This window comes from Hoplias malabaricus, chromosome 13 (assembly GCF_029633855.1).
Source record: "Hoplias malabaricus isolate fHopMal1 chromosome 13, fHopMal1.hap1, whole genome shotgun sequence".
Classification (NCBI taxonomy): domain Eukaryota; kingdom Metazoa; phylum Chordata; class Actinopteri; order Characiformes; family Erythrinidae; genus Hoplias; species Hoplias malabaricus.
The window spans coordinates 6,994,035-7,020,835 of NC_089812.1; the positions used below are offsets into that span (position 1 = coordinate 6,994,035).

General features: G+C 36.3%; 1 protein-coding gene across 1 annotated transcript in view; it reads right to left on the minus strand.

The window, feature by feature from the left end:
• Positions 1 to 556: 556 nt before the first annotated feature.
• The window catches only part of LOC136665205 (immunoglobulin mu heavy chain-like), a 118,373-nt gene continuing 92,128 nt past the window's right edge, over positions 557 to 26,801 (minus strand). The window contains exons 7-13 of the mRNA XM_066642795.1: positions 9,191 to 9,305; positions 6,519 to 6,785; positions 5,823 to 6,101; positions 5,221 to 5,526; positions 4,418 to 4,723; positions 2,279 to 2,421; positions 557 to 1,716 (exon numbers count right to left, since the gene is read on the minus strand). Of these exons, the coding sequence (XP_066498892.1) occupies positions 1,705 to 1,716; positions 2,279 to 2,421; positions 4,418 to 4,723; positions 5,221 to 5,526; positions 5,823 to 6,101; positions 6,519 to 6,785; positions 9,191 to 9,305 (1,428 nt within the window). The 3' untranslated portion in view covers positions 557 to 1,704. The remainder of the gene's footprint in view (positions 1,717 to 2,278; positions 2,422 to 4,417; positions 4,724 to 5,220; positions 5,527 to 5,822; positions 6,102 to 6,518; positions 6,786 to 9,190; positions 9,306 to 26,801) is intronic.

The following is a 26,801-nucleotide window of genomic DNA, read 5'->3' on the forward strand; positions in this document are numbered from 1 at the left end:
TCTACATTAATGTCATGTTACATAAATGCTTTATACACTAGAGATATAATAGTAAGCCCAGATAAAAGACAATTAAGTCGCTTTGGATAAAAGCGTCTGCCAAATGCATAAATGTAAACAATTGTTTTTCAGGGTTTACACAGTAAGCAGCACATGTTCCAAAAAAAAAGTCTGCTTTTCAGACTTTCTTTCACTTCCTGATTGCGTAGCAGAACTGTCTAGAAACATCTTTTCACTTTAGCACCTGTTTTTGCTCATACGAAGTCCACAAACAGTAGTTTATTTTTAAACCTATTTTCTTCTAATTTAGTCATTTAATCTTCTTTAGTCCTTAAACATTCCCTTAAACATTCTCTGTCACATATAATGCCACTAGGCTGGAATTGTGAGGGGACATGTTTCCTCTGAGACATGTGAAACCACATATAGTTTCTTGTGCTGCTAAAACAATAGCACTGGACAGCTCAACATGCTTGACATCCCTACAAGCTTGACTCTGAACTAGAAGAAAATCATGAACAAATGTGCAGTATTTTTCACTCAGAGACCACGCTTTATTTACTTAATTTCCAGTCAAAAAATATGTACAAATCATTCATTTTTAGAGAGGCACAGTGTCGCAGTCACACAGCTCCAGGGACCTGGAGGTTGTGGGTTCGAGTCCCACTCCGGGTGACTGTCTGTGAGGAGTGTGGTGTGTTCTCCCTGTGTCTGTGTGGGTTTCCTCCGGGTGACTGTCTGTGAGGAGTGTGGTGTGTTCTCCCTGTGTCTGTGTGGGTTTGCTCTGGGTGACTGTCTGTGAGGAGTGTGGTGTGTTCTCCCTGTGTCTGTGTGGGTTTCCTCCGGGTGACTGTCTGTGAGGAGTGTGGTGTGTTCTCTCTGTGTCTGTGTGGGTTTCCTCTGGGTGACTGTCTGTGAGGAGTTGATGTGTTCTCCCTGTGTCTGTGTGGGTTTCCTCCGGGTGACTGTCTGTGAGGAGTGTGGTGTGTTCTCTCTCTGTCTGTGTGGGTTTCCTCCGGGTGACTGTCTGTGAGGAGTGTGGTGTGTTCTCCCTGTGTCTGCGTGGGTTTCCTCCGGGTGCTTCGGTTTTCTCCCACAGTCCAAAAACACATTGATAGGTGGATTGGCGACTCAAAAGTGTCCGTAGGTGTGTGTGAGTGAATGTGTGAGTATGTGTTGCCCAGTGAAGGACTGGCGCCCCCTTCAGTGTGTGTTCCTGCCTTGCACCCTGTGATTCTGGGTAGGCTCCGGATCCACTGCGACCCTGAACTGGATAAGGGTTACAGATAATGAATGAATGAATCATTGACTTTTATGAGATATTTGTGATTAAATATATGAAAATGCACTTAGTTAAGGAAGGATGAAATCTATATACATTATTAATTAAATAAATTATGAAACGAAATAAAATTAAATATACATATTTATTTATATTTTGTCTATTAATTTCTCTGTGTTCCTTAAAAATTTGTGGGAAAATAATTTCCAAAGATTGAATTATAGAAAAAGCCATAGAGAAATTAATTGAAATTAATTTAATGTATTCTACTTCATAATTTATTTAATTTTAAGACAAGAAAAACAATGAACATTCAACCAATGGCTATAACCACTCATGAGCTGATGTTGTAACTCCCATCTTCAGACTGACACAACAGGAAAGTAAAAGTTGAAAAGGCATGAAGACTGTCTTTGTTTTTTTCATGATTTCATCTGTAAAAGCAAAGAATATTAATATGATTTGTATAAAATTCAGTTTAACACAACAAGAAGAAAAAGGCACTTCACAGTATTTTACTATTTTCTTAAGAAATTAAATCACTTACAAAAGAGTAAGTAATTATTACAAGATTCTAAATCATTGTTCAGAAGATGTAAGACACTATTACAAACTAATAAATGCTTTAATAAGGTTAAGTCACTTATATTTCTTTCAACACTTTTGCAATATATTTCTTTCTTTGTCATTATAATAATAAGTATTATCCATCCATCCATCCCTCCATTATCTGTAACCGCTTATCCATTTTAGGGTCGCGGGGGGTCCAGAGCCTACCTGGAATCATCGGGCGCAAGGCGGGAATACACCCTGGAGGGGACGCCAGTCCTTCACAGGGCAACACAGACACACACACACATTCACTCACACACTCACACCTACGGACACTTTCGAGTCGCCAATCCAATAAGTATTATTTTTATTATTATTATTATTATTATTATTTGGAGGTATTGGTGTTAATAAAATGCAACTTTCAGAAGGTGGAAAATTCACCTTGGAGAGGCTTAGGATGGTGCTGTAGATGAGGGAGAAGAGGAAGAGGAAGATGAAGGATGAAGCAGTGGACCACAAGCTGTTATACTCATCCTCCTCCAAAGTGTCTTTGTCACATTCAAAATACAACCCTGGATCTGACCCTGCATCAGCTGTGAACACACACACACACACACACACACACACAGTATATTATATATTTTGCTGGTAAATGGAAATAGACGTTTGCCTAAATTGTCCTCAATATAAATATACATAGAAATTATGATTATGCTGCCTGAGATATTGTTTTATGAAATTTCAAACTAGAATATTTGTTTTAAAAATCCAATCCTAGTTCCCATCAAATTATATTGTTCATATTTAGCATTCATTTAGTTTACCATCATCAACATTCCATATAACACCTCAAAAGACCAGGTTTACTTCTCCTTTTGGAGAGTAAATAAATCATTATTTGTGCTGTAGTCGGGGGTGACATCTGGTTTCTATCACCACCTCTGAACAGAGTTTGTAATTTTTTCATGAATTTACCTTTTCTTATCAAAACACTTTGAATTACACTGTTTACATCTCAACCACTGAATTATATAGATATTTTAAAAATGTGGTGGAAGTGGTCTTAAGGCATTGTAACTTTATGAATTACATGCTATTTTGGATTAAACTGAAATGAATGATTATGTCAAATAAAAATGCTACTCTTCCACTGTAATGAATGTGTTCAAGGTTGGTCTACAACTGAGATAGAGAACAAACACTGGATTTGCTTCAGAGAAACAAGAATAGCATTAGGGCTAAGTTTATCAAATGCAAGTATGTATCTGTTTATTACAGAGAAATTAAAAAGGACTGGACTCAGACTCTGAATTAATATAAAAATGAACATAAAAAGCATTACATTTAACCAAGCAAACAAAAGGTAAACAATAAGCTGACAAAGCACAAGACAAGGCAAAACAATGTCCATCCAAGACATAAAACACATGAAAACAGGCAGAAGCCAGAAAATTATAGAGAAACCTCAGTTCTACAACTGAAATTTAATTTCTAACCAGCAGCAGTGATTAGTAAATTGATGAGCATTTTTATTATCATCTGTGAACTGGAGATATCCATTGTTTTAAAGTAGTTTCCTTCTCTGTTAAAAACTTTCAGCTGCAAAGTTCTTTACACACAGTGATTTCTCCATTTTACCTAAAACATATGATGATATGCTTTAGAGGTTGTAATTCCTACATTTTTTAACCACTCATTGCATTTAATGCATAAGCATAATTACATCAACTGTTTCTCCATGGTTCTAGTCTAAAATTCTCACAATTTTTTAAAGTGTTCCAACCATCAATTTCAGAATGAGTTTAAATTCACAGAAAACAATAAAAATGAAAAGATTAAAACAGATGTCAGTGTGGATTTACAAATCACTGCTTTTGGTCTGCATATGGAGTTTTCATATTAGTTTCTCATAATATAGCTATTTGAGCAATAAACTTTGAGACTGGACATACAGCTGGACTCAACACAACAAACAAGAAAACACAACACAAAGAAAGACACAGGCACTGCTGGCAGTAGGGCTGAATGATTTCTGGAAAACTGAAATTAGATTTCTGAATAATGTGTGGCCAACACAATGAGATTGTGATTTAAGTGCAATTAAAATTACTTTTTTGGGGCCTCCTTTTTTAATGCTGACAGTTCATATGTTCTGCAGTAAGTAGGATTTAGAAACTGCAAAAACAAATGATTCTCTTAACAAGTGTAAACATCTTAAACAGAGATTCCCCTGAGATGAAGGAACCAGTTTTTTTGTAGACAATTAATGAACAAATGTATGGCCATAGAACCTGTCTCACACACTGGCCAGGTGTAAAAAGGTTTAATAAAGGATCCTAGGTGTCTGTAACAGCTGAAGAAATTTAATTGGATAAATTTTATGCTGCTTTAAATATGGCACATTTTGCTAATTTTGCCTAATCTCTATTTTTATTCAATAAAAACTGTTCAATTACTATTATATATTATATATTTATTTAATATAAAATCCTTTTAACCATTCAGCCCTAGGTGCCTAAATGCTTCCTCCCAATATTAGAGGAGGCACTCAGCACCTTTTATTCACTTTAACCTCTCCACATTTGCTTTTACTCTTTGATGTGCTTCCTGCTTTGGGCCTGGAGTGGTCCTCCATGTTGGAGTGTTTGACTGCACAAGTGTAGAGGGTGTTTTTGTTGTACTCCTCTCTTGTGACGGTCAGGAGGCTGAGGACTGAGGTGGGGTTCTCGCTTTTTTGGACCATGACCCCTTCTTCCATGACACCTTGGTCCTTCTGCCACATGATGTATACATCCCCAAGCTGAGAGCAGCTGACCTCACACAACAGAGACACCTTGTCTGGCACTGGCTCATCAGGCGTATTGACCCGTACTGAACAGCTTTTATCTAAAAAATGTAAACACAAGTAAAAACAAATGATGCACAGTAAATGAAACACATCACAAACTATTGTTAATGAATAATAATTAATATAAAATTATATAAGTATTTTTCAGTTCAAGCATTTCAGTATACATAGAGAAAAGTATAAAGGGAAGAATGAGAAAATTAATGTAATGAAGATATCAATAGATAGATAGATCTGGGCAGAATAAAAGGAGGAATTAAATAAATTAAGAAAAAAAAATGTTAATACTATTTTGTGAGGACTGGATACTGTCAAGTGAGCACTATATATTAATATTGTCTGGTTCTAACCTAAATATATGGTGTTCATTTAACAGTGCTCTGTGCACACTTGACAGAACCTTTTTCTCACCCAATAGAACATGGTGAAGGTGTTTTCCTAAAGAACATCCAGAGGTACAGGGCAGTGATTGCAGACATTAACTACAACAGTTTGGACCAAATTACAAGAAATTGCACAGTTTTTGGACACCTACCTCCTGGTTTTATTTTAATTTTATCAGAGAATTTGTCTTGTTCAGTCGAGCACTTCACCTCTGTCCCACTGAACCAGACGGAGTCATCAATGGTCAGCCAGCTGCTCTTAGTGAACCGTTCTTCTTTCTGTTCGACTGAACTGACTGCAATGTTTCTTTTATCTGCTGGATTTCCTCCCACTGTCCAGGATATTTCAGCTCCTTCCACGTCCAGCTTATCACCAGTTACAACACACTCCATTTTGGCCTTTTTGTTTACAAACAGCTCTTTGACCACGGGAGGATTGACCTTCACTGTGAATTTACCTGTAGGAAAACAGTGGAACTTTTCTTACTATTTTACAAACTACAAAATCCAGAAAGCTTGGAGGGGATGTGAATTGCTGCTAAAATCATCAAAGTTTGGTCAAAAACATGTTTTTCAAAAACGTTATTCAAGTTTATTTCAGTTTATTTGCAAATACATACACAAATACACTGATCAGCCACAAGACTAAAATCACTGACGTCAGTTAGCCTTGGATGGCCATGACCCTGTTGCTGATTCATATGGCTTTTTGGTTTTAATCTTGTAGCCCATTAGTGTATAAAGAAACACCTACTTGGAAAAGAACGTGATGTCTGGATGTTGCCGCTCTGATGGGTCACATCACAGCTGTACTGCACCTTATTCCTCCACGCGGTTTCATTTACCCTAAGAAGACTTGCAGCTGAATACAAGCCCAGAGATTTGCGGAAGGCCGGCCAATTCTGACCACTGACCGTCTGTCCATTTTCTCTCCACGTAACTCTGCAGTCCTTTGGGAAGAAATCCTCAATCACACACATGATGGACTCTCCATCAGACACTTTCACCAGGTTCACTTTGGGGCTTTTATCAGCTGGAAAACAAGACAACAACTTCTTCACTCAAGCCTGGATTTTATAATTAAACTGTTTAATTACAATATACACAAATTATTCATTTTTATTGCTTTACCAGAAAATGCAAGTATACTGTACTCAATTGATTACACATTTAAATGTGTTAATGCTTTTAAGTTGAATAAACTAAAAAAAACAACAAAAAAAATAAACAAAAAACAAACAAACAAAAAACTGTTTTAATGGGCTAACTTAAAAAAAGGTTAAGGTAATTCTACAGAGGAAAAGCACAGGGTAACCAGCATTTTCACACGAATCAGGAATCAGAAAAAAAGAAAAAATCCTGCAAAACTAGATGTCCTAAAAAAGTACCAACACATTTAGTGTAATGATAACAATATTTATTTCAGATTCTAGTTTGTCTGTGTGTTTACCTGGAATGCTGAGTTTCCCGTTGCTAACTTTGCATGTGTACTGTTTCCCGTTGTCCCAGTCGGTTTTTGCCACGCTAATGACACTCACTTTGACGTAAGAGCCTTCTATATAAAATGCGGGATACGGGGAAACTTCTTTCAGGGATTTTTTGTTGTTATCTGTCCACTCGACAGGCGAGTCCATCTGGAGACCAGTGGACAAACAGCCCAGTTGTACATCACTGCTGCTGGGACACGTCATCATTGGGTAGATGGACACAGGTTTATCTGGTGAAACAAATACATTGCATTCTTAAATTAGAATTATTTTCACAAGAAATAACATTGTTTACTCACATTCCATTAACCAAAAAAAAAAAATAAACACCAACCAACCAAACAAACATACAAACAAAAAGACTAACTAACAAAAAAGTACATGTAATTCCAAATAACAAATTAATACAATGCAAACACAGAATGTATAAACTGATTATAGTTCAGTTAGCCCAAGGTTATTATTTACTTTTATTAAAGTTAAGACGCACATATTTCTTCATATTAGGCAAGTATGCTCAGCATCAGTATACGATAGGATGATAGGATGTGCCAAACACAAACACACATAAAACACAGTGTACCAGCCTTGACCTAATGCCCGTGTGCAGGGGATAGCTGCCCGCAGCTCTCATGTGTGGTCACAGACGCTAGCGCACTAATGTGTGTGTGTGTGTGTGTGTGTGTTTGTGTGTGTGTGTGTTTACTGCCACAGATGTGTTAAATTCAATTTTTTTTGTACGTTGTAAAATGACAAATAATTGCACATTTATTAATAAGGAATGGAGAGAACAGAGAACATTAATTACCCCAGTTCTAAAATATTTACACTGGGGCTGGAGTATAGTTTATAGTGCTGCTACTAGTTCATTAATTGCTGAATGTTTTCGACCAGGAATACATCTCATATATGTTTAAAGAATAAAACCTAAGTACATCTCTTAAATCTCTTAGATAAGACTCTGGTCAGCCCATCGAGCCAAGAGACCAAACTAAACAATGTCAAGCAGCATTTAGCCGCTACGCTAAATGTTATGACGAAAGTGTAGAAAACTTTATAACGGTTTAAAAACGTTTTGCTTTTCATTTCCTTGTGATTGAGCTCTAAAGCTTGCCGTTTAGTCTCAACGCATATTAAAACTCTTAAGTCTTTTAATTATGTATGTACTCTGTTTTTTAATGGCTTTTGAATTTTTTTTTAACTAATAAATTTTTAATTATATATCAATGTGTAGATGTCAAAAATTTTAATTAAACAAAAATATCACGACATGAAATGAAAACTAAAACAAGCACACATGCATAATTAAAAGACATTATCACCTCCTTTTTAAAATGTTTAAAAAGTAATATGTTATTCAGTGCTTTTTTATGTATGGATAATTTTCAGTCATATTTATTACTGTTTGTTTTAATTATATTTTTATGTTTTTTCTGTTCTCTCACATCTGTTATCTTTGTGCTTATCTTTTCTCATCGGCAAAGCACTGCAGTGCATAAAAGTTGCTATAAATACACTTAAATCACCTTACATAAAGCGTAAGATTCAAACACATGCAACTGTGACGAAGAAACACAATATAAAAATCTACTTTTTTTTTTTTTTTACAAATGTCTTCAAACATTAAGATATTTTTGGGTCAGTCTGAGTTTTGTAACCAGGACATTTGGTCTTAAAGGAAACAATCCTAATCAGAAAATGTGGGGTTTTATTTCTTACTTTAAAAAATTAAATGCCCTTATCACTATATTTTCTGATTTTTGCTTTTCTCCATTATTCAGTCTGAACACCGGCTTACTATAAAATGGTTATTACCTGAAACAGTCAATAGATTCAATAATATAACAATAAAATAACGATAAAATACATTGCTATTTAAGTTGATGGTATTAATTAGCTGTTTTTTTTTTACCAGATGTGACGGTCAAAGCCCATTCACTGTGAGGATTAAATAATAATACATCATGCCAAAAGACTCTCCGAGTCTGATCTGACAATATCCAGATAATTCTGAATCATACATTAAAGGCTAATAGCTTCTAGCCCATAAATTTAAAAATCCTCAAAGATCGGAAATAATTAGAGAGTAAAATTAAATAAGCATAAATCCAATAAATCTATTTAACATTTACATATCAGCATGAACATCCAGGTAAAATATTTTCAGAAGTACGTTCTTACTAGTTTCATATTCGTTTTAGCTTTACTTTAATATTTTTTTCATATTAAAAGTTACTCTGAAAATTTATTTTTTGTTTATTCTTGTAATGTATTATTTTAAGCTTAAAAATTAAAATACATATGAACTATTTTTGACAGCTAGCTTGCATTATTTTGCTTTACCAAATCAGATGTACAGTGCTCAATTTTCTTGGTGTTCTTTCACAGAAATTAACTTAACTTACATTATTGTTTTTCATGTTCACTAGAGAATTTCTTACTTATAGTTTCTACAAAACACGTTGCTATACAATGCTAAAAATTGTTGCTGACTGAAGAGGCATATGATAAATTCATCCACAGATTAAACCCCACTTTCTTGCCATTTTATAGCTATAAACTTTATTTTAAGACTGTACTTTTTCGTACATCAAATATGAGACCGGAGCTGATGTTTAATATATTTTTGTCTTACCTGTAATCACTGTTACTGATGTTCCTTTTCCCCAGTAGTCAAAGGCGTAGTCACACTGATAAACTATCCAGCGCCACTTGCACAATAACTTGATACAGAAGAATTTTCGCAACTTCTTTTTTTTTTTTTAATATTAGATGAATTCGCCTTTTTAACATTTTTTTTTCTTATAGAATTTTCTGTTCACTGCGGGCTTCCTTCAGTGAATTTGATTTTACCTGTGGTGGCTTATGAGGTTCCTTTCCCTGACTGATCACCATGCAAAATTATGACATAGGTGTTGCCAATAACTGCATATATGTTGAAAATAACCAGAAATTTCTAGTACAAACAACCGTAAATTCCAACCTTAAATTTGATCTTACCTGAGATCACGGTGACTGACGTCCCTTTCCCCCAGTAGTCAAAGTAGTCACAGTGAATGATGTTGCTGAATAGCTGATCAAAAACACCCTTCAAATTTCATGTTTCATCCTCCCATTTCACATTTGAGCATACAGATGCTTTCTTCAGAACTTATGGGCTATGCAAAAGCTGTGACATTATTTTGGTGTATTATATTCAAAATGTTGAACTCAGCAAATACATAGAAATTATGCTCTAAGATTTGCAATTGCTGACTTATTTTTATTTGGAAACAATTGGCTATCAATGAAATCAGTGAAAACATTTTATCTGTAACTGTTAACTGTTCCACTGATATCACATGATGCTGCCCAATAGTATCTAAAATTTTCTGAATCTGAAACACCCAACACACTTCTACATTTATTATTTTTTGTAATTGTTTATTTAAAAGTGTCTTTATTTAAAATACGATTTTCACCTACTATTTTACTTTTAAAAGCTCATATTAGTACATTACATATCATAAGGCCCTTTAAGCAGATAAACTGTCATCTTGAGTAAGATTTAAATAAAAACCAAATGCAAAGATGGGCAAATTATTTAACACTCTTTAAACAACTGAACATAGAACAAAGACAATATTTAAAATGTTGAAACTTGGAAATTTTACTGATTTTTAAAAAATATTTGCCCATTTTGTATTTGATGCTACCAACCCATTCCAAAAAAAGTTGGGACATGGACCAAAGACAAGTAAAATTGTGTAATGCTGTGTAGTGTGTAGACTGGTAAAGTTGTGTAATGCTGTGTAGTGTGTAGACTGGTAAAGTTGTGTAATGCTGTGTAGTGTGTAGACTGGTATAGTTGTGTAATGCTGTGTAGTGTGTAGACAGGTAAAGTTGTGTAATGCTGTGTAGTGTGTAGACTGGTAAAGTGGTGTAATGCTGTATAGTGTGTAGACAGGTAAAGTTGTGTAATGCTGTGTAGTGTGTAGACTGGTATAGTTGTGTAATGCTGTGTAGTGTGTAGACTGGTAAAGTTGTGTAATGCTGTGTAGTGTGTAGACTGGTATAGTTGTGTAATGCTGTGTAGTGTGTAGACAGGTAAAGTTGTGTAATGCTGTGTAGTGTGTAGACTGGTAAAGTGGTGTAATGCTGTATAGTGTGTAGACTGGTAAAGTTGTGTAATGTTGTGTAGTGTGTAGACTGGTAAAGTTGTGTAATGCTGTGTAGTGTGTAGACTGGTAAAGTGGTGTAATGCTGTATAGTGTGTAGACTGGTAAATTTATGTAATGCTGTGTAGTGTGTAGACTGGTAAAGTTGTGTAATGCTTTGAAGTTGTGTAATAATTGGCAATAGGTCAGTGGCATGGTTGGGTTTAAAAAGCATCTCAGAAAGTCTGAGTCTTTCAGAAGTAAAGATGGGGAGGGGTTCATCATTCCATGAAAGGCTGCATGGGCAAACATAGAAATAATTCCAGGATAATGTTTTTCAACTTTAAAATAGTAAACAACTGGGTATTATTACACATAGCATGGATTACATTCACATTTGTGAAGGCACCATTAATGTTGAATGGTCTACAGAATTTGGAGCAAGGTGCTCCAGATGTCTTTTTCAGATATTACAGTAAATTTTCCTGACCAGATGAGCTTCCAGTTATTTAATATTTTCAGTTTCTATACAGTTACTGTCCTCTGGAGGCTTATTATTTGGACAGGAATCACCTGCAGCAGAGGGATATGTCTTTAAACCACAATATAATCAAATAAAATATATAATATCAAATAAATGAAATATATCAAATAAAATAAGTGAGTAAAATCTCCAACTGCGCACTGTACACTGCTGAATGAAGTGTTTTATTTCCAAAAGCGATTTCATTCATTCCCTTCCACTCAGGATGAAATTAACCAGTCAACAACTAATTATAATAAAACAACTAATTAATAATTAATTTCAGGTTCATTGATTTCAAATGTTATAAACAGATCATTCTGAATAATAAATATAACCTCAATGTTTTTTTTCTAATCTATCTTAGGCCTTTACACTAAAAACCAATATAAAGACAATGACCACAATATAAATTAAATGCATTGAGATACATTGAGGCAGCATGACACATAAATACACCTTTCAGCTGACCTATAAATGTTTTCATTCATTCATTTTTTATAACCTCTTTAACCTATTCAGTGTAACTGTTGGTCAGGAAGTCACCTGGAATAATTGGCCACAAAGCAGGAACACACCCTGGACAGAGCAACAGTCCATCACAGGAAAAAGCTTACCCAGTCACATTTTGGGTCAGCTCACCTACATTTGGAATGTGTGTTTGGAATGTGGGAGCAAACCAGAGCACCCAGAATCCACACAGACATGGGGAGAACACACTAAACTGCTTACAGACACATGTAGTGGAAACACATGAAGAGTGGAAACACATGAATGGGAGATTGAACTCAACCCCAGAACCCTGGAGCTGTGTGACAGTGACATGACCTGCAGTGCCACTGTGCTGTCCCACATTAAACATTTTTAAAGTCTGATTCCAAGTGTCTGTTATCATGAAGGCTGATCTGTAAAAATCATGCCAGTTTAGACCTTTTTGATCTTGGACTTAGTGTTAATGTTTATGGTTGGCACTAGGGTTAGGTTTAGGGTGATTTTTATGAGCAAACATTATGGGTATATTAAGGAAGGTCAATCTGTATTTTGAATTCCGGGAATGGTGTTTTGGTTAAATATATATGCATCTGTACTATAAACCCTGTTCTTGAAAAACAAATGAAACATGAAATATTTTTTTACCGGTGTAAAATGTTTTGGATAAGCTTATTCTATTCTATGAAAATTTAGTTGCTTAATTAATGCTTAGAAGCTACTGCATAAATGACTAATTTACACTGAAAAGCATTGCATTTCTTCATTTATCTTTAGAAAAGACGACTCTCCTAACACTAGAATGTTTTTGTAAAGGTGTAAAACACTGTGGTCCCAGCTCCCACTGTGCGAGAATGTACCTCAAAAACTCTAGCAAGGATGTACACACCAGTCTCTAGACAGCTCTAAAGTTCAGGTCTGAGGTTTGTGTAACTTTTGTACCATAAATCCAAACGATTTAAGAATTTTTTTTTTCAGGCCCAACTGAATCTGAACACATTTACTAACATGCTATCGTTAAGTTCTTTCTGGAAGTACATTTGGGAATTTATCATGATGTTTGCTTCAGAAATATGTTGAGCACAGCTGCCAATTAATTATAATGAAATATACATTCATTTTCAGCTTTTTCAAAAGAAGACTTTACTAAAAAAATAATAAATTAAAGAATAGAACAGTGCTGTTGTTTGCTGTAGTGTAGGAAATTTTGTTTTATTGTATATTTTTTGTTTATTTTATTTTTTTGTATTCACTGGTAAAGACAGTGATTAAACTTTTTTAAAAAATTTTTATGGTCCTACATTCTGTCAATGAAAAATGTATTTTTTTAATTATTATTTTTTAAAAATCAAATACAGGAGACTTTATACAACTGTTTGTGTAATATGTTGCTGGCACCAAATTCATATAATTTTTCAAAAACAATATCATTTTAATATTGAAACTGACATATTGTCTTAGTAGTATTTTCAGTTACAGTACATAGTGTTTACATGACTTACACATCACTGCATTCTGTTTTTATTATTATTATTATTATTATTATTGATCTTTTTATGTATCCAATTTCATCCCTCTATGCTGATAATGCTTTTGTATACTGAAGTAAAAATATAATGGTTCAAGCATGAATGGTTCAATATGCTTAGGTTTTTACAACAAAAGGTTTTTGTAATGGCTTTAATCACTGTGACCCGCCAGCCCAGGTACACCATAATATACACAATGACAAAAAAATTCCTTGTGTCAATGAAATTTGCTTCTATATTGCAACGTCTAATAATATCATTTCTAGAACTTTCATTATTTCTTAAACATTTAGTATATATATATATATATATATATATATATATATATATATATATATATATATATATATATATATATATATATATATATATATATATATATACTGAAATATGACATACTGAAATATACACAAATTATAGAGCCACATATTACAACCCAGAAAAAAACAGCTCCAATAGCAGTGAACAGTATTTGTCATTACATGTTTCACTGTGGCCCCACCACACAATGATACATGCCTTTACAAATATACAACTTATGACCACACACAAACTGCATATGTATTTGATTTTTGATCAGCATAAATGAAGCCAAATAGTTATGCTACTTTTTGTTTAATATTAATTTAATTAGAGCTTTTTATTTACTTTTTAAGCTGCCATGGATTAATTAAAACTTAATTTTCAGTATTACTTATGGTTAATTTTTGCTCAATTTTCTAATTTGTCTAGTTTTACAGTACTACATTGTTCACCAGTAATTTCTTAGAAAGCTTTTCTATTCTTTTCTATTCTGCTTTTTAATTTTTTATTTGCATTGTTTCATGTTTTTCCACGGGATTTAGCTGTTCTTGCTTTTTAGACTTTCTTTCACTTCCTGTTATTGTTCACAAAAGCAGAGCTGTCCAGAATAATTTTTGCACCTGGTTTTGCTCATAGAAACTACAAAAAATTTTCTCCCAGTGTATTCATTGCTTATCCCTCCAGCACCCCCTGACCATACACATACAGGTGCTGGTCATAAAATTAGAATATCATGAAAAGGTTGATTTATTTCAGTAATTCCATTCAAAAAGTGAAACTTGTATATTATAGTCTATATTCATTAGACTGTGGCTGATATATTTCAAGTGTTTATTTCTTTTAATTTGATTATTATAACTGACAACTAATGAAAACTCCAAATACAGTATCTCAAAAAATTAGAATATTACTTAAGACCAATACAAAAAAAGGATTTTTAGAAATGCTGGCCAACTAAAAAGTATAAACATGAAAAGTATGAGCACTAAATACTTAGTTGTGGCTCCTTTTGCCTGAATTACTGCAGCAAGGTGGCGTGGCATGGAATCGATCAGTCTGTGGCACTGCTCAAGTGTCATGAGAGACCAGATTTCTCTGATAGTGACCTTCAGCTCTTCTGCAGTTTTGGGTCTGGTGTATTGTATCTTACTCTTCACAATACCCCACAGATATTCTATGTGGTTAAGGTCATGCGAGATGGCTGGCCAGTTAAGAACAGGAATACCATGGTCCTTAAACCAGGTACTGGTAGCTTTGGCACATTATGCAGGTGCCAAGTCCTGTTGGAAAATGAAATCTGCATCTCCATAAAATTGGTCAGCAGCAGGAAGCATGAAGTGCTCTAAAACTTCCTGGTACACATCTGCTTTGAACTTGGACCTCAGAAAACACAGTGGACCAACACCAGCAGATGACATGGCAACCCAAAACATCAGTGACTATGGAAACTTTACACTGGACCTCAAGCAACATGGATTCTGTGCCCCTCCTCTCATCCTCCAGACTCTGCGATCTTGATTTCCAAAGGAAATGTAAAAATTACTTTTGTCAGAGAACTTAAGGTTGGACCACTCAGCAGCAGTCTAGTCTTTAGCCCAAGCAAGACACTTCTGACATTGTCTCCCTTTCAAGAGTGGCTTGACACAAGGAATGCGACCCATGTCTTGCATGGAAGCTGAAACCCATGTCTTGCATACGTCTGTGTGTTGGTGGTTCTTGAAGCACTGACTGCAGCTACAGTCCAGTCTTGTGAATCACCACCACATTTATTAACGGGTTTTGTTTCACAATCCTCTCCAGGGCACGGTTATCCCTATTGCTTGTAAACCTTTTTCTGCCACATCTTTCCCTTCCCATCATCACTCTATTAATGTGCTTGGACACAGAGCTCTGTGAACAGCCAGCATCTTTAGCAATCTTGCCCTGCTTTTTTAAGGCGTCAGCGGTTTTCTTTTGGACAACTGTCAAGTCAGCAGTCTTCCCCATGATTGTGTAGCCTACAGAACTAGACTGAGAGACCATTTAAGGGCCTTTGCAGGTGTTCTGAGTTAATTACCTGATTAGAGTGTGGCACCAGGTGTCTTCAATATTGAACCTTTTCACAATATTCTAATTTCCTGAGATACTGAATTTGGGGTTTTCATGAGTTGTCAGTTATAATCATCAAATTAAAAGAGATACACATTTGAAATATATCAGTAACTGTGTAATGAATGACTATAATATACAAGTTTCACTTTTGGAATGAAATAACTGAAATAAACCACTTTTTCATGATATTCTAATTTTATGACCAGCACCTTTATGTATGACTACACATACAATGTGCTAGGGGACAAGCTTCCTCTGAGACATGTGAAGCCAACACTTGCTTTTACTTCAAACAGCTGCTAAACAACATTATATGTCCAGATCTGTTATGTTAGCTAAAAGACACTCACACAGGCATCACCTGGGATTGGACGGCAGTTTCCCAATGAAAGGGACAATGCTTAGACTGCTGTACAACTATAGAGCCCTACTAACTGACGTTTGTCTCTAAACATTCATTATCTGTAATCACTTATCCAATTCAGGGTCGCGGTGGGTCCAGAGCCTGCCTGGAATTATTGGGCACAAGGCAGGAATACTCCCTGGAGGGGGCGCCAGTCCTTCACAGGGCAACACAGACACACACACACTGAAAAATCACTAAAGTGTCTGCTCCTTTAAATAATGCACAACTTTTTCATTTTGGCCAATTACTATTTTTTTAATCTTGTAAATTGCTCTCATTCATTTGAAAAAAACAAAACAACAACAATAACAACCATTCAGCCCTAGCTGCCTAACTGCTTCCTCACAATATTAGAGTAGGCACTCAGTGCCTTTCACACATTTCACACACTGGACAGTTATTTTTACTCTTTGCTGTGCTGGCCATTTTGGGCCTGGAGTGGTTTTCCATGCCGTCGTGTTTGACTCCACAAGTGTAGATGGTGTTTTTGTTTTACTCCTCTCTTGTGACAGTCAGAAGGTCAGAAGGACTGAGGTGGGGTTCTCGCTTTTTTGGACAGGGACCATGACCCCTTCCACCATGGCGATGTTCATCCTTGTCTACATGATGTACACGTCCTCAAGCTGAGAGCAGCTGACCTCACACAGCAGAGACACCTTGGCCAGCCCTGGCTCATCAGGCTTATATACCTGGACTGATCAGCTTTTATCTACCCAAAAAAAAAAAAAAAGCCAAATAAATGTTACACGACATGATGCACTGAAACACAATGTGGCAATTAATACTACAAACTGGATTCCAAAAAAGTTGGGACACTAAACAAATTGTGAATAAAAACTGAAAGCAATGATGTAGAGGTGCCAACATCTAATATTTTATTCAGAATAGAACACAAATCACAGATCAAAAGTTTAAACTGAGAGAATGTATCATTTTAAGGGAAAAATATGTTGTTTCAAAATTTCATGGCGTCAACAAATCCCAAAAAAGTTGGGACAAGGCCATTTTTTACCACTGTGTGGCATCCCCCCCTTCTTCTTACAACACTCAACAGACGTCTGGGGACAGAGGAGACCAGTTTCTCAAGTTCAGAAATAGGAATGCTCTCCTATTCATGTCTAATACAGGCCTCTAACTGTTCAATCGTCTTGGGCCTTCTTTGTTGCACCTTCCTCTTTATGATGCGCCAAATGTTCTCTATAGGTGAAAGATCTGGACTGCAGGCTGGCCATTTCAGTACCCGAATCCTTCTCCTACATAGCCATGATGTTGTGATTGCTGCAGAATGTGGTCTGGCATTATCTTGTTGAAAAATGCAGGGTCTTCCCTGAAAGAGATGACATCTAGATGGGAGCATATGTTGTTCTAGAACCTGAACATAGTTCTCTGCATTAATGGTGCCTTTCCAGACATGCAAGCTGCCCATGCCACAAGCACTCATGCAACCCCTTACCGTCAGTGATGCAGGCTTCTGAACGGAGCATTGATAACAACTTGGGTTATCCCTGTCCTCTCTGGTCCAGATGACATGGCATCCCAGTGTTCCATAAAGAACTTCAAATCGTGACTCATCTGACCACAGAACAGTCTTCCATTTTGCCACACTCCATTTTAAAAGACCCCTGGCCCAGTGCAAACGTCTGAGCTTGTGGAGCTTGCTTAGAAATGGCTTCCTCTTTGTACTGTAGAGTTTCAGCTGGCAACGGCGGGTGGCACAGTGGATTGTGTTCACTGACAATGCTTTCTGGAAGTATTCCTGAGCCCATTCTGTTATTTCCTTGACAGTGGCATTCCTGTTTGAGGTGCAGTGACGTTTAAGGGCCCGGAGATCACGAGCATCCAGTAGAGTTTTATGGCCTTGACCCTTACGCACAGCAATTGTTCCAGATTCTCTGAATCTTTTGATGATGTTATGCACGGTTGATGATGATAACTTAAAAGTCTTTGCTATTTTACGCTGGGTAACACCATTCTGGTATTGCTGCACTATCTTTCTGCGCAACAATGGTGGAATTGGTGATCCTCTAACCATTTTGGCTTCAGAGAGACACTGACACTCTGAGAACCTCTTTTAATACCCAATCATGTTGTCAATTGACCTAATTAGTGTTAGTTGGTCTTCCAGCTGTTCGTTATATGCTCAATTTCCTTTTTCCAGCCACTTATTGCTACTTGTCCCAACTTTTTTGGGATTTGTTGACACTGTGAAATTGTGAATCAACATATTTTTCTATTAAAATGTTACATTTACTCAGATTAAACTTTTGATCTGTCATCTATGCTCTATTACAAATAAAATATTGACATTTGCCATCTCCACATCATTGCATTCAGTTTTTATTCACAATTTGTTTAGTGTCCCAACTTTTTTGGAATCCGGTTTGTACATTTATTAAATTTCATGTTTGATGATTGTTACTGAAATAAACATTATTCTTGTAGTGTGTGACATTGTGATCAATGATATTGTGGTTGTCAGGATCGCGGGGCGGACTGACGGAGGCGGACGCACTTGCTAGAACACATTGAACTTTTATTTAAACAAAAGATAACAAAATAGAGAGACTTTGACAGAAAGACAACACACAGGGAGCTAACAGAGACATAGACAAAGGAAGCTAAACAGACTAAACATGAACAGAGAGCTAAACAGACTAAATGGTATTGACAGACAAAGAGGGAGGCACAAGGAAGGAAACAGACATACCAGACTGACAAAGGAAAGAGAAGCAAACCAAGGAACAGACGAGAAAAAGACTAGGGAGCAACATGACAACGGTGGAGAGAAAGAGACAGACTTGACACAATGACTTGGAAATGAACAGAAGGTGAAACAGCGGAGACAGACAGAGTAGACCGAGCAAAATGACAGTGAAAACGAATGTCGACAATCATACACAGAGACAAAGGGACTTATATACACACACACACAAGGACACCTGAGACTGATAACGAGGGGGCAGGATTACAAATGAGACACTGGGACACTGACGAGGAGGAGGAACAAAGGCGGGACTAAGGCGGAGACATGAACTATAACAAACAGAGCCATGTGCAAGAGCACATGGCGGGGAACAGATTAGACAGGGCCAGGGCGTGACTGTGGTAAACATCACTGAGTTAAATATTTCTCGCTATAACCCTATTAGTATATTAACAAAGACACTGTTAGCTCTGTGTGTGTGTGTGCTATTCCTTACATTATTTTGACTTCTGTGCTCACAAAAGTATCTATCAGTGTTACTGAGGGCATAGATGAAGACATCACGTGTCCAAAACAACTGAAGATTGCCTTTTAACTTAAATCGATTAATAAAAAAAATGGGTTTTGAATATTATATTTAAATATAGTTCAGTAATTAATTTATTATTTTCTTTTCTTTTTTTGTTTTTATGTTGCAATTTTGCCCTATTTTACCTTACTTTAAGAATTTCAGTACTTTACACTTTAACTACATTAACATTATAGCTTCATAATCATTGTGATGCTTTACTGCCCTGTAATAGGGAGAATAGAGCCTTTGTCATTCCTATTCTGGGCTCAGCACTGCAGAAACTTTACTATGTATTTTGGGGGAAGGTAGGAAACAAGTCAGGAACTCTCCCTCTCCTCCCCGCTGTTTTCAGTACAGTGATGTAAAAATAATTTACACTACGGGGAGCCTCAGAAACAAACCCCCCAAAACTTACCTAGTGTTCCTTTTAAAGCAATGGATGAGTTAGAGTGGGTGGCAGAGTGGGCTTCCTCTGGCTGCTCCGCTTTCCTCCCACAGTCCAAAAACACACATTGGTAGGTGGATTGGGGACTCAAAAGTGTACATTGGTGTGAGTGAATATGTGTCACCCTGTGAAGGACTGGCGCCCCCCTCCAGGGTGGGTTCCTGTTTGCGCTCAGTGATTCTGGGTACTGCAACCTTCAACTGGATAAGGGTCACAGACAATGAATGAATGAATAGATGAGTCAGAGTTCTGTTTGAGATCCAGCCACATAAACAATAGTAGTCCTGGTAGTGCTGCTGGATAATTAGATGTGGATCACAAGCATCAGACTGACTGAGGTAATGGATGGAGCTCCATCACTGAACAGAACACAGTTCCTTTACTCCACTGCTGACATTTTAGCCCACTAACTGACACCTGGCATTGGGGATGGGGACCATAGGCTCATTTTCAGGTTTTCTATGTATATTATACAACATGGACAGAGACAAATGGTTGAATTCACTAATACTTTACACTAGTTACAGCTTGTGGTAGATGATTTTGTGTTATAGAACCCAATTACTAAACCACATACGTTCTGGATATTTTTGTGCTTGGCATGTGGCTCTTTGCACACGTCCCAAAACTCACAAGCTCATAATTTGAATCCACGTTTTGCGGGGGTAAAAGCACACCTTCTCTGCTTTATAACTCATGAATGCCTGAAGGCATCTGTGCTCTGCATATCTTTAGAAACTGCAAATCCTATCGTTTCTAAAAATAGCGCTCTATGATAACATTCGAATCAGGTGATATATATACTGCGCACTTCTCAAAGACAATATACTGCTTCAGCACTGCTGTCAGAAAAAACAGGGCCCCAAGTTAAACTTTTTACTTACTTTATGATGACACATCCTGGACATTTTATGACTGAGTAAATTAAATGTATAATTTATTCATTCATTCTCTGTAAACCTTATCCAGTTCAGGGTCACGGTGGGTCCAGAGCCTACCTGGAATCATTGGGCGCAAGGCTGGAATACACCCTGGCGGGGGCACCAGTCCTTCACAGGCAACACAGACACACATTCACTCACACCTACGGACACTTTTGAGTCGCCAATCCACCTGCAACGTGTGTTTTTGGACTGTGCGAGGAAACCGGAACACCCGGAGGAAACCCACACGGACAACACACCAACTCCTCAGAGACAGTCACCTGGAGCGGGAATCGAACCCACAACTTCTAGGCCCCTGGAGCTGTGTGACTGCGACATTACCTGCTGCGCCACCATGCCGCCTATGTATAATTTAATTATTTAAAAAATTCTTGTACAGATTCATTTACATCATATAGAACATGTGCAATCTGTAAAACATTAGTTGTGGTGGTAGCTGCACCACTGGCTATTTTTTAATCTCTCATTTAACACAGTTCAAATATCATTTTAGAAATTGACATCTGTATGTACAGGGTGGGCCATTTATATGGATACACCTTAATAAAATGGGAATGGTTGCTGATATTAACTTCCTGTTTGTGGCACATTAGTATATGGGAGGGGGAACACTTTTCAAGATGGGTGGTGAACATGGTGGCCATTTTGAAGTCGGCCATTTTGGATTCAAATTTTGTTTTTTCAATGGGAAGAGGGTCATGTGACACATCAAACTTATTGAGAATTTCAAAAGAAAAACAATGGTGTGCTGCACATCTTGTATCTCCACAGCATAGGCACTTGCCTTCAGATGACCCCAAAGATAAAAGTCTAAGGGGGTCAGATCGGGAGACCTTGGGGGCCATGCAACTGGCCCACGATGACCAATCCACTTTCCAGGAAATTCTTCATCTAGGAATGCTCGGACCTGACACCCATACTGTGGTGGTGCACCATCTTGCCTGAAAAACTCAGGGAACGTGCCAGCTTCAGTGCATAAAGAGGAAAACATATCATCATGTAGCAATTTTGCATATCCAGTGGCCTTAAGGGGCCTTGAAGAATGGCCCCACTATCTTTGTACCCCATATACCACACCATACCATCAAGATATGCAGCACCTGAAACTATGGATACTGGAAGCCTGCGCTAGCATTTCTCCTGCAGTGTTGCTATCAGTGTGTGAAAAGTGGGAGAAGAGGGTTGCATTGACAATCCAACACAATGGGCAGCATTTTGAATACATTTTATAAGTGGTCAGAAACTTGTAAATAACTCATGAAAGAATAAGATTACATTAAAACCAAGCACACGATTTTCTTGTGAAATTTCCAGTGAGTTTGATGTGTCATATGACCATCTTCCATTGAAAAAAACAAAAGTTGGATCCAAAATCCATGGTCACCACCCATCTTGAAAAGTTTCCCCCCTCCCATACACTATCGTACCACAAGCAGGAAATTAATATCACCAACCATTCCCATTTTATTAAGGTGTATCCATATAAATGGCCCACCCTGTATAGTCTATTAATAACATTTTAAAAACAAGATAATTTTGTTATGGGCGACACGGTGGTGCAGCAGGTAGTGTGGCAGTCACACAGCTCCAGGGACCTGGAGGTTGTGGGTTCTATTCCCGCTCCGGGTGACTGTCTGTGAAGAGTTGGTGTGTTCTCCCCGTGTCCGCGTGGGTTTCCTCCGGGTGCTCCGGTTTCCTCCCACAGTCCAAAAACACACGTTGGTAGGTGGATTGGTGACTCAAAAGTGTCCGTAGGTGTGTGTGTGTGTGAGTGAATATGTGTATGTCTGTGTTGCCCTGTGAAGGACTGGCGCCCCCTCCAGGGTGTATTCCTGCCTTGTGCCCAATGATTCCAGGTAGGCTCTGGACCCACCGCGACCCTGAACTGGATAAGGGTTACAGATAATGAATGAATGAATGAATAATTTTGTTATGCTGTATATTTGTATTTACTGTGTATTGTGCTTTCACTGGTAAAGACAAACTTAATTCAGAGATTTTTTTATACTTATAACTAATGGTTAATACATTTTTACACCTAATGCTTTCTTAAATTAAACCAGCTGTTATATATCTGTATGAGACATATGGGAACTCTATCATTAATAAATATATACTTATTATTATTTTTATGTATCAGATTTAATTCCTCTATTGATAATATTTTTGTAGTTACTCTTAAGTAAATCATAATCATTTAAGTCTAAAATAATCAGTGTACAGTAGTTTTTACAGCAGCAGGTTTTTGTAATGGCTTTAATCATTGTAGATACTCCAGCTACTGTACACTATGATACACACAATGACAAAAATTTCCTGTATCAAGATATTTTTTCTTTTAATGGAATCATCACCAGAACTTTGATTATTTATTATACGTTTAGTATATGTATTATAAAATATACAAATGCAAAAGCCGAATCTCTCTTTTATGTGTATAGTAGAATTAATAGCATAGTGGAAAACACCACTGATTTATACATTGGAGGTGGTACTTTTAAGCCAGGAAGAATGCTGAATTTTATTTGGTCAGTCAAGACATAGTTGATGTGGATAGAGATGATTACCTGTAATTTAATAGTAGTTTAATCACTTTATGGAATGGTAATCACAATACAGTGTACCAGGTGAGCCCTTCCAATAATGATATAATGGAATGTACAATCTAGTGAATAACATCAATGCTTTACACAATAGAAACCTTGTATTAGTCTTAAAAGAAGAAAAACACTAACTGTCTGATCTGTATACAGGTTATTATCTGTGATTATACAATGATTAATTTAATGATAATTCCAAGTGTTGATATTACATGAATGTCTTTGTTTCCAGATGTTATAAAATGTTTAAAGCAAGAGCACCTTTATAACAACATGGATGTTGCAATGTTTGTTTACAAAACTGAATGTTTTGCATTGGATTTTTTCAAAAAAGCAACTTATTGTTGTTTTATTAATATGTTGGTTGTCTTTTGTCAAAAAATACTATCATTACAGTTTTACATTGTTTTACACAAGATCTGCATCAGTGCCACCACACAGTGATACACACAATTTCAAATACAGCCTTTGAGACTACACACACACACACACACACAAACACATTTTTATCTTGAAAATAACTTTACATATTTTTGACTTTATCCGTAAATCACTCTACAACATGTTAAAATGTGTTATGACCTTTTGAGCTTAATTACTGACATTAATTAATTACATTTTAAATATTAATTTGACTCACTTGACAGAAATAACATTACACACACAATTTCTTGGAATGCTTTTCTGTTCTTTTCAGTTCTGCTAAATTTCAGTCAATATTTTATTTGCCTTGTTTCAATTCAATTCCTTAGGACAGAACTTAGCTTTTTTGATTTTTAGACTCAGTTAGAAAAACTTTTCAAAAGGATATAATTCCCATAAAACACTATTGATGCATAAGTATTGAAATATAGTGTGGGTTTAAACCTTCTTACAAATTGATGGCTGCTTTTAAAAAACTGAATTTTAGCATTTAATATATATATATATATTAAAGGAACAATAAAGGAACAATAAAGGAACCGTTTATAGTGCATTTTCTACAAGGTGTTATATAGAACCTCTATACCACATTCTCCATCAATCTGAAAAAATTTCCATGATGCAAAGGTTTTTCAAGTGTTCAGAGTTCTACATAGAACCATTTTCAGTGTGTTCAGGGTTCTACATAGAACCCTTTTAGAACCATCCTTTTTATGTGTGAGATTAGGGCATAAACATATAGCAGTTGGTTTCTCACAGATTTCCCACCTGCTCTAAACTGTTTAATTACTACAGGACTCACCCAGAGGTAAAATGTTCAAACAAAGCATGAAAAAAACTGACACTTTAACTGTACCATTTATGTGTGTGTGTGTGTGGGAGTGTCTGTGTGTGTGTGTGTGTGTGTGTGTGTGGGAGTGTGTGTAAAAAGATGTTATCAAGTTGGTATATACTTCAAAAATATAGACTTATATAGAATATACATAGAATACTTTACAGTACTATAGTGAATCAAATGTTCATCACTGAGAGCTTCAGTTGCTATTATAAAAACGATACAGTGAACGCCCTCAGGTTTTCTTACATTGTTAAAAATAAAGTTTACTTCAGTGATATTGCCCATTATATTTCTCTTAGATGTTTTTTCTTCCCTAAATAAATGTAACACTTCAACTATCAGTCGTATGTCCAGAAGAAACCATGTTGATGCAAGAATATGAGCTGGAAATGCTCTGGAACAACAACAACAACCAAAATAATAATTCATTCATGATTTTTATTTTAATATTTTATGTTTATGTTACAGTTTTGCCCTATTTTACCTTACTCTAAGAAATTCACTTCTTTGATATCAGCACTATGTTGTTCATATGTTCAGAGTAAATGCTTCAGTAGGTTTTTGTAATGGCTTCAATCACTGTGGTAGCCACTATAGTACACATTGATAAAGTCCTGTACAAGAACATCCTTCAAGTCATTCCCTGCTCAGCTCCTCAGACTTAGAGGACGGTACTTTGCTTCTGTTAATGAAAACATCACAGAAACGTCTGGAATATTTTCTTGGGATGCTCTCCCTCTCGACCGACTGCTGCAGTAACAGAATAAAAGTTTACAGTTCTGGCTTTGCATTAGCTGCTGGAACATTGCTTTAAAGGAATACTATGTAATATTTTTTACCTTAAAATGATAGCTTTGCAATCATAGTGATGCTTTACTGCCCTGTAATAGGGAGAATAGAGTCTTTGTCATTGCTATTCTGGGCTTAGCACTGCAGAAACTTCACTATGTATTTTTGGAGGAAGGTAGGAAACAAGGCAGGAACTCTCCCGCCCCTACCCACTCTTTTCAGTACAGTGCTGTAATAATAAATGACACTAGAGGGAGCCTCAGAAACAAAAACCCCAAAACCTACCCAGTGTTTGTTCCTTTTAAAGCAGTGGATATGTCAGAGTTCTGTTTAAGATCCAGCCACACAAAAAATAGTAGTTCTGTATATTATTATTATTATATAATAATAATAATAATAATAACTGTTACTATTATAAGCAGATAAATAAACTGCCAATGTACCAAAACCATTTTATTAGTTGGGGTATTGTCCATATTGGCCCTGAACTAAATGCTCAGAGGCTGAGCCTGTGGTGACTGTGAGAGTTTAATCAGTCATACATCCTGAGAACATAGAAAAATAAGTCTGTCTGATGCTAATCATTTATTTTCTCACAGTAATATGCCATTTAATAAACTGTCATCAAAAATATGTATGTTTTCAAACAACAGACACCACAGACTAAGAATTTCTGAAAAGAAATCTGACATTAGTTTATGTTTTAAAGGCTGTTCATTCAGAAATATGTAAAAAAAAAAACATGTGGTTGGTAAAATTTTGGTGCAGTTTCAAGAAAATATCAAATATCAGTTAGCATTTAAACCTCAAGTATTTACATATTCGAGTAGCCAAGTGTCTTTAGAAAAGAAAACAACACATGGAGTACGGTTATGTCACATAATTACTGTTTAAATGCAACTGAAAGAGGCACTTACAAAAAAAAAAAACGGAATAGCAATGTCCTATAAAGCTAGGGTCTATAGCCAGTGTCCGTTATTTGGGTTGCGATAATATATACCGTCAGAACTAGACTGTGTCACTAGGAGGAGCCAATTCACTCTGTATGTCCCCTGTGAGACCAGCTAAAAGATGCAGAGTCATGTAAATACATAGGGTTCTGTACCTAATAGACTGGGGACTCTACACTTTTAAACTTGAAGACTTTGTGTAACAAAATTCTATAATAGTTCACTTATCAACACTTTGGATTTACAATGACATTACATGAAGATACCGCGGCCCTGAATTGGATAAGCGGTTACAGATAATGAATGAATGAATTACATGAATATGACCCTGCAGCACACTATAGACTTTGTAGTAAAAAGATTTAACATATTTATGTGAAATACACACTTTTCTTTCGTGTAACCAACATGGTACAAAAGACATTAAAAAAGCTTATTAATATTAATGTCAAAATCAATCATTATCTAATGAGAGAAATGATAAAAAACATTATTTTATCAGTGT